The sequence below is a fragment of the Penicillium diatomitis genome (genome assembly GCF_028827545.1).
Source record: "Penicillium diatomitis strain IBT 30728 chromosome Unknown utg000015l_segment0_segment0, whole genome shotgun sequence".
In the NCBI taxonomy this organism is placed as follows: domain Eukaryota; kingdom Fungi; phylum Ascomycota; class Eurotiomycetes; order Eurotiales; family Aspergillaceae; genus Penicillium; species Penicillium diatomitis.
The window spans coordinates 334,232-347,393 of NW_026623187.1; the positions used below are offsets into that span (position 1 = coordinate 334,232).

The following is a 13,162-nucleotide window of genomic DNA, read 5'->3' on the forward strand; positions in this document are numbered from 1 at the left end:
GCCCATGGCACATGGCATATGACATGCTGAAGATCAGTCATTCAATCTTGATAGCGCCAAAGGCATCAAAACGAAGCTCCTGGCAATCCTGATTTTATTTGAGCCCCCTCTAGACACATAGCGACTCGAGAGTGGACTTACCTCAATCTTGGATCCTATGCCAACACACTCGTCGACGGAAAATGGTAGACGGTATCGGCCAGGTGTGCCATATCTGGAGACATACCAGTACCAGTGTGAAGGTTGGGAAACAGCTTCTCACTTCATGTTATGTTTGGAGAAGGACTCTGCGAAGCAAGGCTGGTCCAGCCTTGAACGATGAGAATGGTGATGGTGACTTTATCTCAGGAGAAGATAAGCTGAGTGTTGCTTGGATTGATTTGGAAGGGATTAGCCCAGAAATACCCATGGATGGCAGACTGAGATATATCGGTCGATAAGTTAAGGCGATAAAGCTAATCTTGTCATGGGAATGGAAGCTTTGAAGAATTAAAAAAATATCGGACTACAATCGCATGCTAGCTTCCATCAAGCCCACCCATATGCTGGTCGTCAATGTATCTCAACAGCTGCCGTTTCATTTCCCGCCCGGCACATTAACACTCTAAACCCGTCACATTCATCGGCAGTCCCATCTTCTATCTTACCCGACAAAAAAAAGCAAGCACCAATTTGCTTCGATCACGCGGCCTATCCGCTGTGTACCTAATCGGGAGTTTTTCGCAGTGACACATGTCCATGCAAACCTTGCCCGCCCGGGCCGAATGCAAAGCGGGTGGACTGACATGTTGGACTGGGGCTTGAACGTGCTGAGCTGAAGAACAAGGCCGGTGAAAGTTTGCTATGAACTGTCCGTGGCTACGTTCACTGTGCACTGGTGCAGTACATATGTCGGAATTAGTAGGAATGTGGCAGGGCAAAACACGGCTGAAATTCGGAGTTGGGGTTCAACGGCCAGCTTGCAGTGAGGAAAAGCTTACGACGGCCGGCGGTCCCCCCATGTTTGCGTCCAAGCAAAACATTGAGTTTACGGGAGAAACTACACTCATACTTATTACAGTTTATGCATACTTGTCCAGTACTACATTGACAAAGTCACAATCCGGTGCAAAATCTAGATTTTGTTCAGTTGAATCTGTACCGGATATTATACATTGCACCGACTCCAGAGGGCTTTTGTGAGCAGTCTGGCTGATTCTTTTTTGAGCGGTAATTGTGACCTCATGAATATTTATCAACTTCTGGAAGCTGAATCTGGACTCTAAAATAGTAAGACCACCTTTGGCCGATGATTGTAGCGAACACGTTGGGTATAATCTTACCCGTCTCACCCCTTTATAATTGTATATCTCGAGATCTCCATTTGAGGTTGACACACGCAAACCAACGCAGATACTACCGTCCTTCAAAGCCGAAACCAAGCCGATGTCACACGCACACCGAGATACCAATCCAGAGTCAGGGCCCTTCCCGCGCCTCCGAGTAGTCATCGTGATATGACTTTTCGACTGCGTCAGGAGAGCTCAGCAATGATGAGTTTCGGATTTTTGAGGCTCGTGGTGAATCATCGGAGGACTCCGGGCAGGAAAGAGACTCTGGAAATCAAAGGGAAAAGTAGCATCCGAGTCACCCCACGACGGAACACGGCAAAAGGGCCCGGTCTTTATGAGTAACAAGAGGAAAACAGCAAACTTAATTAATGCCACGAGTTGTATTCATCTACGAATATCCTGTGCAGAGCTTAGTCTTACTAGTAGCGTTTCATGTCTAGATAGAAGAAGACAGAGAATTCTGAAGATGGCGGTTGTTGGGGGGGGGGGGATCTCAGGGGTATCGCTGTTTTTCAAGATATTGTCACTTATTCTGAGTGAGTAGTAGTAAGACTAAGTACTAAGTACTTAGTACTAACCTAGGTAGTACCTAGTCGAAAGACCCACATAAGGACAGACCTCACTTTCTTACTATTGCTGATCCTCCGACAGTACTGATGTGTTTTGAAGGCTTCCATGCGTGGCATAAAACCGGTGATCAAATCCTTGTATAACTTTTGATGCCTTTTATTGAGGGGAGGATGTATTGCTGGTTGATTGATGGGCTCAGTCAATCCAGGTCTTCACTGAATTTTGTTACTGACTCTTGGGAACATACCTGAAGCAATAGTGGTACTTTGCTACTTTGTAATTTTACCTTGGGAATTGGTTAGGTAGTGACTTGTAATATTTGGACAAGGTAATAAACATGTCCGATGCATCTTGCTCAACATTCTGTGTACTTAGCATTAATGCGGAATAAGGTCATGGTCCCTCAGGCCGGTAGCTATAGCCATGGTCCATCCCATGGATCAGTCTGTTCTGAATTTTCAAGGGCCTTCTTTTCCAAGTTAGGGCATATCCACTCATAGTGATAATCGACAAGAAATTGGAAGTGACACTAAAGAGACATGAAAATGGCAGTCTGTTTGCCTTATGAAACTGGTAGCTCCACCCAATCTGGTTAGACCCTGCAGAGATCGACGCCAAATTCAATGGCCTTTGATTAGAGGATCCTGCTTCATGCATGTCACAATTTTCGCTAAACCAGGTTCGTGTTACCGCTTCTGGTGGCACGCATCCAGCATGACCAGCAGATGTGAATTGCTGCGTCGGCCTGTCTCAAGGTTCAGGGATTTCGGACGCAGAATTGGCCAAATTTGGATAATCTCCGTGACCTAGAGAGCGCTTGCCTACTGTACCGCCTTCTATTGCCTCGTTGACTGATTGAAAGATGACATGGCCAATCAGAAGTGAGCCATTTGTAAACAGTCAAATAAGACCGGTGGAATGACATGCAAGAGATAGGGTCTCTCATATCATTAAGGGTCTACCGATAACAGCTAGTTACAAGTTTCCACGCAGCATGTCCTACAGTAGGGAAGCCGTTGTCTTGGGGGTAAGAGTATCGGATCCGAGACTCGGCCGGGAGGAAGGTGGAGGCTTGGCCAAGCAACGTGACCAGCTGTCAACCCGTTTTTGGTACTAGTCCCATCATAACGCTCAAACTCAACCTGGAAGTACCCCCAAGTAGAGTGGTACGGGAGTATGCGAGTCACTTTTTTCGTGTCCAGGCCTTCCACTCGACTTTACTGAGAGGTACTTGCTCTGCTTCAGTGACTTCTGAGACAGCAGCCCCGGTCCAGGCCAGTTCGTTCTCTGCGCATTTAGTTCGGCCCCACTCTTTGTTCCGCTGGTGCGTCCCCCAAACGGCTTCTGTGCTCACCCTACTGCATTTCCACCGTCATCACTACTCGCGGTCCGCATTCTCAATTTCCACTGGTAGTCTGGATAGCCCGTTTCAATAGAGCGCCCAGGCCATACTGATGGCTTATGTTCGTGTATTGACAAGACCACGGTGAATATTCGGAGTCTGGTCTCAATTAAGATCACATCTGCGCACCTCGGGGAGATCTTTTGTCGGAGCCGGCCGTGAGCTCCCGATGTCTATCAGACCTTTCCTGTTTAACGTGCCTCGAAGACCTAAGGTGATCTCGGCTCGATAGTACCGAACGAATCACCTGGATGTATCATCGCTATTTCATCCTCAACGGGTCAAACATGGACTCGGTCGTGAAGGGGTGGCTTGAAATCTATCGCATCCGGAGGACAGATCGGTAGACTAGTACACATTCGCCATCTTACCGTCAAGCCTTTGGCTGGATTGTATGAGTGTTGAGTGTAGTCAGGGACTCAGTGTACATCTCGCCAGAATACCGCATTTAATACTATTCATATTGTATACTATTACAATGTATAGTATATACACTGTGTACTGTAAGACCGTATGTGCAATTGCACTGTTGAAGCTGGAGATACCCGCCTTTGACTCTATGCAAATGTATCGCGAGCATAAAACATGATCCGGAAACACGCGAACCCTCTCCATGTATCGCTCGTACAACTGGCCCCGTGTAGTTCTGGTCTCCATCCGGTGATTGACTCATTGAGTCTTCAGGTTGAATCTCTCAATGGTCCTCCGTCCCACCTGTCAGGTGCGGGTATTCCAGCCGAGAACGTCCACAACGGGTATCCAGTATGAACCCCATCGTCATCCCGGGTCCGGCCCCTCCCTTGGACGTGCTTTGGTGCTTTCGAGTCTGCAGCTGGACTTTGTTCCACGGATTCCCGGATTTTATATAACGGCCTTGGTCCGGCCGAGACCCAAAGTCACCTGTTTTTTTCTCTCTATATTCCATGGTTTGATTCCCAAACACAGCCTCCTCTTTCCATCAATATTTGCCTCCGCTCACGGTCACAACCTATATAAACTTGCCTACCCCACACATTGACGAACTCGGTTCGCTGGCCACCCATTGACAAAGCCCCTCCCCACCCCAGACAGGTGGCTCCCCCCAGCTCAGTCAAAGCTTCGAAGCTTCACAGAGCGAGCATTGGTTGCCAGCTGGCGTGATCGGATCAGATCTTGACCGAGGTTCTTGTCATTCCAACTGCAATCTCCTGTCGCAACCGCATCTCACAGTCGACTGGACACCTCGAATCTCTCGATCCTCAAAACTTGACAATGGCTTTTGATCGCAAACCCTTTGCTGCCACCATGTCGCAAGAGGACGAACAATACTTCAATCAGACATTGAGTCCGGAAATGAGTCCGCACTCACGCCCAATGGACTACTTTCCCTTCACCAAAGAGTCTCAAGATTTCCCGGCCAATTGGGCCTACGACGGCACCATGGACATGTTTCCCCTGGACCCGGTCGACATGAACGTTCTTGGATTTCCCGAATATGTCGACGGCGTCAACGATGTTGAGTCAAAGGGTCTCTTCATGGATCCGTTCAACGCCTCCACGGCCATTGGGGGACTGAGCATGCCCACGGCGGATGACGCTCATTCTATTTCTTCGGTATGAGCACCTGACTTGGTCAGATGACCATCCCGACGCACAGCAGACTAACACCTACCCTCAGGAATTTGAAAGCGACGATCAATCATGGTCGTTCAGCGCACGACCATCTGTCGACATGACCGCCGCATCAATATCTTCCACCACCTCGCCAGACACTGTACCAAAACCATTCACTCGCTCCTCCGTCAACAGTGCCAACTCCACCAGCCCCTCCGCCTCCACACGATCTTCCTCCAGTCCCGAGATCAAGCCCCAAGAGTACAAAGTCTCGCGCATTGAGAAGCGTCGGAAGCCTCGCAGCGTCGGTACTGGCGAGGCCGAGATGACCGCCCCCATCTCAGAATCAACCCCTGCCTCGGCCAAGGATCCCCAAAATCGCAACGCCGCCAAGCGCGCCGCTCACAATATCATCGAGAAGCGTTACCGAACAAATATGAACGCCAAATTTCTTGCCTTGGAACAAGCAATTTCCACCTCGAGCGTGCAAAAGTCCTCTCGAGCGAGTGCCGGTGCGGCATCAACCGCTAGCGCTGGCTCGTTGAAAAAGTCCGAGATTCTCAGCAATGCTCTGGCCTACATTGAGCGCATTCAGCAGGAGAACCTCGCCGCACAAAAAGAATTGGCATTGCTGAAAGAGGGTCTCGTCGCTGGCGGGATGTGGAGGTCCACCAAACAAGGTCGATCGTGACGAGAGCCACCATGCCTCTGTTCTTTTTCCTCTTTTTATGGTCTATTTTCCTTTTCTATCCACCGCCGTGCGCTCTTGCCGCCGCCTTCTACTTCAACAATATGACACCATTCACAAAGTCTCGATCTGGTGCAGCCTCATTTCTCGTTCATGGGATCTGTTGCGTCCCTTGCCGGTCATGGCACGGCTCGATGAGAACAATAATAAACGCCTTCATGATTCTGCGCTTGCATTGTTACAACTACATGATAACACCACCCTTTATTGCATCATTATCATCATCATTATCATTATCGCCTCGGTCTTTGACGGTCGTGGAGGACTCGAATCTGTGGGCTTGTCACGGCGTACCGGGAAAAAGGGAGTGAGAATACTAACGACTCGGCGTTTTGGCTCCTCATTGGTTGCTTTGTCATTGCCAGCTTCGGCCTCAAAATACTCTCCCATCACCATTCTCATTATCACATGTCATCGTTGTCATTATCAATATCGTCCTCGTGGTCTTCGTCCCGGTTGGCATCGATCTGGTCATCACGTACAATCTACGACTTGATGTTCTCGCTCTCTTACCCTGCTCCACCTGACTACCATCGTAGTCCCTAATCCCGATACCCTGTTATCGATATATGTCAGATTTGATCTACTTTATGCTACAATGTCTATAAAGTTTTGTCAGAACTTGTAGTGAGAATGGAAAAGAATGTCTGCTTACTTCCACTTGCAATTATCAAACGGGCACCTTACCATGAGCTCCAAAATCTCGACTTGGTACGGCAAGTGCCTACTCCCGATAGATTGTATTGTGATAATCTCTTGTCTTCGGTCCATGTGTTCAAGCAACTCCTCGGAGCACCGAACCTGGCTTCGAGTGAAATTAGCCTGCCTGGCTGGATCTGCCTGTACCATATGGAGTCGTACATATTAGTGAAGGGACTAGTGGTCACTGGGCACTGAGGAGGCTAGGTGAAAAGCGGGTGCTTTCAACACGGTTCCAGGAGATATATTCCTTTGACCATGGCGGGCAGCGCCCGCTCGCCGGTGGTATGCATCCAAGTGGCGCGAACACCACCTCCAAACCCAAGCATGCATCGCACCGTATCTGCTCCTCCATACTTTGTGTCGAAAATTCTAAGTGGGCCTGAAACATGCTTTGTGAACGGCATCAACTGACCTCGACCAATATCAACTGAAGAGAATCATAATCACCCGGGCATGGAGTCCCGGCGGTGAGCGACTTCTGAATTGAGTTATATATATATAGTCAGAGACTCAAGCATCGCCAATCACCGAGTGGTCGAGCAGTAACTCGGTCGTCGCATCTTCCTTGGTCTAGTGGTCATGATTTCCGCTTGTCACTGAATCTGATAAGCGCGGGAGACCGGGGTTCGATTCCCCGAGGGAGAGTATCTTTTTGAATTCACAACATGCAGCACGGTGTTTAGATCGAGAATAGGGGAAATCTACTTTTTTGATGTTCAATTCTGGTTCCTGGTGGTGAATTCATTTCTCCTTATATGTCCAGTAAATGGTTTAGGTTGGCTCAGTGTGTGAGTACTTGGACTATTTGGGATCATTAATTGGGGAGATTATTCGCAGTCACCGCGACGGCGCGGGTCGCCATGTGTGGCGATGTTGGCGCATCACAAGTGATTCTCAGTAAAACGATCTCTTCCTATAATTGTTGTTCAATTGGAAGCAAACCCGGCGACATTGTGTTTGATGACTGAAGTTTGAATGATCTCGACATCACACGTGGCTCCACTGCCATCATGCCATGTGCTCAGTCACATCAGTTCGTGTCTAGCGTCTCTCTCCACATCAATTAGCTCGACGGCCTCCCTGATGCTACGATCAGCTATAAAAAAAGCACTTGACTGTTCACGAGCCCACAGCCGCCCGTGCAGCCAGAAGAAGGCGCGAGATTTGGTAGCGAACACAATGACGCCTTCCCCATTCAACGAACATGTTCCACGGTATCAAAGCAACTCGGAAATGGCGAACATCTGGATGTTTGACAGCTCGACGGTGCAAATTCACCGAGACATTATCTGTTCAAAAAAGCACTGAGTGTATATCTCACTCAGGTTATCGATCTTTGTCTGCCACATTTCAAATATCATGCTGGCTGGCATCGCCCATCTGCTGAAATGCACGTCTCAAGCTGGTTGATCTTTCGGGTCCTCATTGACTGGCGCTGTCAAGCCCCTTTCTGCCATGCGGAGGCTTGGAGTAGAATACTGAAACGAACATGTTTTTGGTGAAACACCGAATTTTTGATTCATCAGCAATGTCAGTCATCAGCAGTGTCATTGGCGTTGAGAAATCAGAGCAGAAAAGCTGGCAGGGAATCCCGCACGAAGCTCCGACTGCTAATCTTTCCAATGACCAGGCATAGAGCAACAGACTCTGAGACGATCTATACGCAGTGAAAGAGCGGATTGCTGATTTATCAGGTGCATCGTACTCGTTGACAGTTGAAACCACCCTCTAATCCAAAGCCCGCTTGCCGATATCGCTCCCACCACGCAGGAACGGGTGGGTGTGCTTGGACTTTCCCCATTGAGATATTGCTAGGACCTGCACCGTACCCGAGAGTCCCGTCCCGAGAAAAGGTTCACGGTTCTAAAATGACTTATGGTTATCACGCAACGAATGCGCTGAAGAAGCATCACTCAAGTCACTGACACTTGTTCGGAACAAATCGTGACGTTGACCCCCTCAATGAAGACAACAAGAGCGGCGTCGCCCTTTGCCGCCTTACCGAGATTCAACCTGTCCAGACTTGTCGATTAGAACCCAGCCAAGAATGAAAGCCCTCTCTCAAAGAAGAAGGAACAAGCAGAGCTATCTCAAGACCGAGCGGCGACCTTCACCAATCGCATGCTCCGCCCAGACACACGATGATCTTGGCTTGACAGTATCATCAATCGAATCTGGTTAGCTCACTCCCTGGCTGTCAACGCCGCCCCCGTGATACTGCACAGGAACAAACTTACGCTAAAGATAGTCCGTCGTAGCCACGGTGAACAAAAGTTTGGAGCTGATCTCATTGCAGTTGCACTAGCAAAGTGGAGACCATGTCGGCTGGAATCGAAGAGCAGGTCTCCATTTCCCCGGATTATGTCGGGAAAACCCTCTGATGGATTATACCAAAGCGTCCGTGTTACAATGGTTGAGCCCAAATATGTGCTACCTGTCATTTAGCATCGACTGGCTTCCCCAGCTAGGTGCATGACCGTCCTGGCGGGTCGAATGCTTTCCCCGGATTATGATCAGCCACACAGTCCGTGGCTAGCCTTGCGTTCCCTTCTTGTCTTTGATGATTCTCAGTGGATTTTTCCAAGTCCAGACTGACAGTCTTGCTCCGACTGTTCGTCGGCTGCTTGAATTGGGCAGAAATGAGACCTCCGTGGGTCCCTGCGAATGAACAGTGCTGGCAGTGTGAGATACGATTTACCTGCATTAGAGCTGATCTCGGGGAATATGCCAGTCGACGGCGTCTCAACTCCACGAGCGATCTTTCATATCCTTGCGAGATAGAGGGCGTACATCCCGATGCAATGATATGGTTATCATGCCGGATGTTGACTGCTTTCACATCACTGTTTATGATAATTTCTTCAAGACTATGGGCAATTCGCGCAGTCCCTGCGATAGGCAATTCGTTATCAGTCAGTCCACGGCCATCGCATGGACTTTCCTCATTGGGCGTGGCAAGGACCCCCTCGGCAACGCGCGCCCGTACCCGTGTTACCCCAGTGTGCCACACGGTGTATTAAGAATCAGCCGTCGTTCAATCTGACTCGCCCGTGATCAGATCGTGGGTTTGATAGCGGGCGGAAAAGGTTGTTTTCCTGGCGTATAGCAGGAGCCAAAGGAGCCTTCTGATGGGGTTCACAACACACATCGAGCCGGCGTCTCTTGGCGCGCTTCGAAAGGGGTCGGCGTCGGCAACCGCATGCCTACACGTTCTGCATGGTTTCCCTCATAGGGATCCCTGTCTACATCGTCATGCACTCATCAGCATCCACAGATAGCTATGCAGTAGTGATTGCTCGACTTCAATTCTGCATATCTCTAATGGCGATGAATCGTCCATTCTCGACCGTACGTCTTATCAAAGTGGAGATCGGAACATCAACAATGGTTCGCTCAAAGTCCAACTCAGGCCGAATAGGGTCCTCAAATGGCTCACAAGAGCAAGTCCATCCGAAGGCGGAACACCTTTTCCCCCGCAAGAAAAATTCCACTCGACAAGGGATCAGCGACTCTATGACCAACGACTGCTTCGGACATGACCAATATCCATTAATTCACATTAGTGAACCCCGTCGGCTCGTTTGAGAGATATCATCCTTATTGGTTCTCCATATTTCGCAACTTTATCTGTCCTGTGCCCCATACTCTCATCCCCGGAGGCGGAGGCGCTACTGGACAGTGAAAGATACTGTGAGATTATTGACATCGAGACTTGATACCCGCAGATTAGGGCGCAGATTGGCACTGGACCAAGGCCTGTTTCTCTCATTATTAGGCTTTCCTAGTCAAGGTTCCACCCCCATTGAACGGTTCAACACCGACAAGCGCCCAAAACTCTCGCGGCAAACAGGCAGAAACCGCCAAAGAAAAGAGGGGAAAGGCTGGCTATCTCGCTGAAGCCCTCTCTCCTTGCAGTTTGCAAAAGCTTTATAGACACACAGCTCAGTCCGCCCAAAGGACTATCTAGACTGTTGCTTCCTCATTTTTAAATCGGCCTCGTTGTCGGAAAATGTGCCCACGTCTCTCTCAATTGCACCGCAACTCGACTATCACCGGCTGAAGAAGAACTACCAAGTTATGGACGTGGAATCAAATCAACTTCCCCTCAAAGTACCTCTCGAAGACGACCAGGATGTGCAGGATGCCACCGATTTGGCAGGCATGGGTCATGCCCAGGCACTGACCCGCAAGTTCAATATCTGGAGCATGTTTGCTCTTGCATTTTGCGTTCTCGGTAGGTCATTGCCAACGGGACCCCCTGACTCAGACTGGGCCAACATCATTGAGAGGAGTGATACATGGCCGGAATTGGCAGATTGGTGTATTCTCAAACTCTTCTCACTCTCTTACTCATACGTTTTCTTTTTCAAACCAACAGGAACCTATTCAACTTTCGCTCAAGATCTCAGCAGCGGCCTGAGTAATGGCGGTCCAATCAGTATTCTCTGGGGTCTGGTGCTGGTCACCATATGCAATCTGTGTGTGGCAGTTTCCCTGGGTGAATTGACCAGCAGCATGCCGACGGCTCTCGGTCAAGCTTACTGGGTATACCGTCTGTGGAAGACTCCTACGGGTCGGTTCTGCTCCTACATGTGTGCCTGGATCAACACATTTGGCTGGTGGACACTCACCGCATCCCAAGTGGCATTCATGACTGATTTCATCTTGGGCATGAAGAACCTTTTCAATCCCGACTGGACAGGAAATAACCAAGGATGGCTTCAATTCGTTGTTTACATCGGCATTGTCTTTCTTTTGACACTGGTCAATGTGGTCAGCTGTCGCCGTGAACAGATCCTCCCTTGGATCAACAACTTTGTGGGTGTTTGGTTTGTCGGGCTGTTCATCGTCTTGTCCATGACCATTCTCATCTGTGTTGGTGTCAAGGCCGATCTTCACTTCCAATCGGCTAAATTCGTATTTGGAGCCTGGATCAACCAGACGGGTTGGAGCGATGGGGTTACCTGGTTTATAGGTCTCGTCCAGGCTGCATATGGGTTGACCGCGTTCGACTCTGTCATTCACATGGTAGAAGAGATTCCGAACCCTCGCCGCAACGTGCCACGCGTTATTTGGATGGCCGTCCTTTCCGGAGCTATCTCTGGCTTCATCTTCATGGTCGTCTGTCTTTTCGCTATTCAAAGCGTCGACAATGTGACCGGCGCAAACATCCCCTTCATGGAACTTATCCTGGAGACCGTAGGTGCAAAGGGAGGCGCCGTCCTCCTCGCCTTCTTCATCTTCAACGGTCTCGGCCAGGGAATCAGTTGTTTGACTACCGCCTCACGTTTGACCTGGGGCTTCGCCCGCGATGGCGGCCTTCCTTTCAGCTCATATTTCAGCCACATCGACCCAGTCTGGCAAGTTCCCGCTCGAGCTCTTTGGGCTCAAGGTGTCATCATTGCCATTGTCGGCGTACTCTACCTCTTCGCCAATGCGGTCCTTACTGCCATTCTATCCGTCAGCACAATCGCGCTTACAATTTCCTACGCAATGCCCATTGTAGCCCTACTCGTGGCCGGACGCGACAACCTTCCCGCCGGGGGATCCGCAGGTCTCGGCCGCTTCGGTCCGTGGGCCAACTGGATCAGTATTGTGTATTGCGTGATCACCTCGATTTTCTTCCTGTTCCCCGGCAGCCCGAACCCGGCCCCCAGTGACATGAACTACGCCATTGCGGTGTTTGGAGTGATGCTCGTGATTGCCATTGCATTCTGGTTCATTCGGGGTAGTCGCAGGTATCTTCAGACCGAGGATGCTATTGCGCAGATGTACTATGCCCAGCATCTCGAGCATGCCGAGTCTACTGCTGAGCCTCGATCTGATGCCGATTCCAAGTGAGACTTTTCTTTATTGGTCTGTCTGATCAGTTCGCTATTGATCTTGTTGATTGAAGGGTTTTCAAGGCCGAGGAAACTTTTGCTGTACCTGCGCCAAGGTGAAGTCTCGCTTTATGGTGATGGGAGTAGTGCCGAGTGATCCGGAAAAGTCATGTTCTGTATATACCGAGTGACCTCCGCACTAGAGTTGGGTCTGTAAATACTGTTCTGTTGCTGTACACAATGAAAGACGATGAATAGTCTACAGTCTACAGTCTACAATCGTCGTATGTTCAGAGGTACTTTCCACATGACTCCATTTCTCCGCAATCAGCATGAGGCAACCCACCCACTTGCATCAAATACCCATCGCTCAACTATATCTCCATCCGATCAACCACTTTGGACAAACAAGGTCCCCATGACACAAAGTTTCAATATGTGCATCAACATGTGCACCAGAAGCCCAGTGCGTGGTGAGATGACCCGACGCAGCAAGAACCTCGAGCCTTCCGCACCGCACCCTCCATGTGAGTCCTTCGACATTCCCTTCATCAACCTTATCAAGCGCCTCCTGGGCTCATGTCTGCACGGTGCCTCACGAACGACGACTCGACTGAGCAGATCATGAGCAGATCATGAGCAGTACGACCATCAAGTGATGCGATTTGAGCGTCTCCAGACTCATATCCACTGACCGTCATCGACGAGAGTATCTCTGATCAATGTACTAAGTTGGACGATCTGACCAGGCTGCGGCTGATCTTTAAGCAGCAACATCACGGCAAGCACTCGGGTTCCGCAGAACCTTCAAAGGCTCCCCAGGCTGAGCGTCGCCCGCTTCGCGCGGCTTCGCGCTGAGCTGCAACGGCCTCAGTGACTCTTGAACCGCCATGCCTTTCTGTCAACCGTTCTCAACGAGAGCCAGGCCACTACAATGGCCTGCTGGTATTTCGGAGCAGTTTGAAGTTCGTGTTGAATGACCCGACGGAGTGTC

At 49.8% G+C, this 13,162-nt stretch overlaps 3 protein-coding genes across 3 annotated transcripts; all 3 read left to right on the forward strand.

The window, feature by feature from the left end:
* Positions 1-4,554: 4,554 nt before the first annotated feature.
* Positions 4,555-5,587, forward strand: N7539_008938 (uncharacterized protein; the record flags this gene model as incomplete). Its single annotated transcript, XM_056938533.1, has 2 exons — positions 4,555-4,896; positions 4,961-5,587. The coding sequence occupies 2 exons, from the start codon at positions 4,555-4,557 to the stop codon at positions 5,585-5,587; spliced, it is 969 nt and encodes a 322-aa protein (XP_056785910.1).
* A 4,836-nt stretch (positions 5,588-10,423) lies between these two features.
* On the forward strand, positions 10,424-12,187 carry N7539_008939 (putative amino acid permease family protein; the record flags this gene model as incomplete). The annotated part of the gene is made up of 1 exon (XM_056938534.1): positions 10,424-12,187. The coding sequence occupies one exon, from the start codon at positions 10,424-10,426 to the stop codon at positions 12,185-12,187; it is 1,764 nt and encodes a 587-aa protein (XP_056785911.1).
* A 429-nt stretch (positions 12,188-12,616) lies between these two features.
* On the forward strand, positions 12,617-13,026 carry N7539_008940 (uncharacterized protein; the record flags this gene model as incomplete). The annotated part of the gene is made up of 2 exons (XM_056938535.1): positions 12,617-12,695; positions 12,848-13,026. 2 exons carry the CDS (start codon positions 12,617-12,619, stop codon positions 13,024-13,026), a joined length of 258 nt encoding a protein of 85 aa, XP_056785912.1.
* Positions 13,027-13,162: the final 136 nt, after the last annotated feature.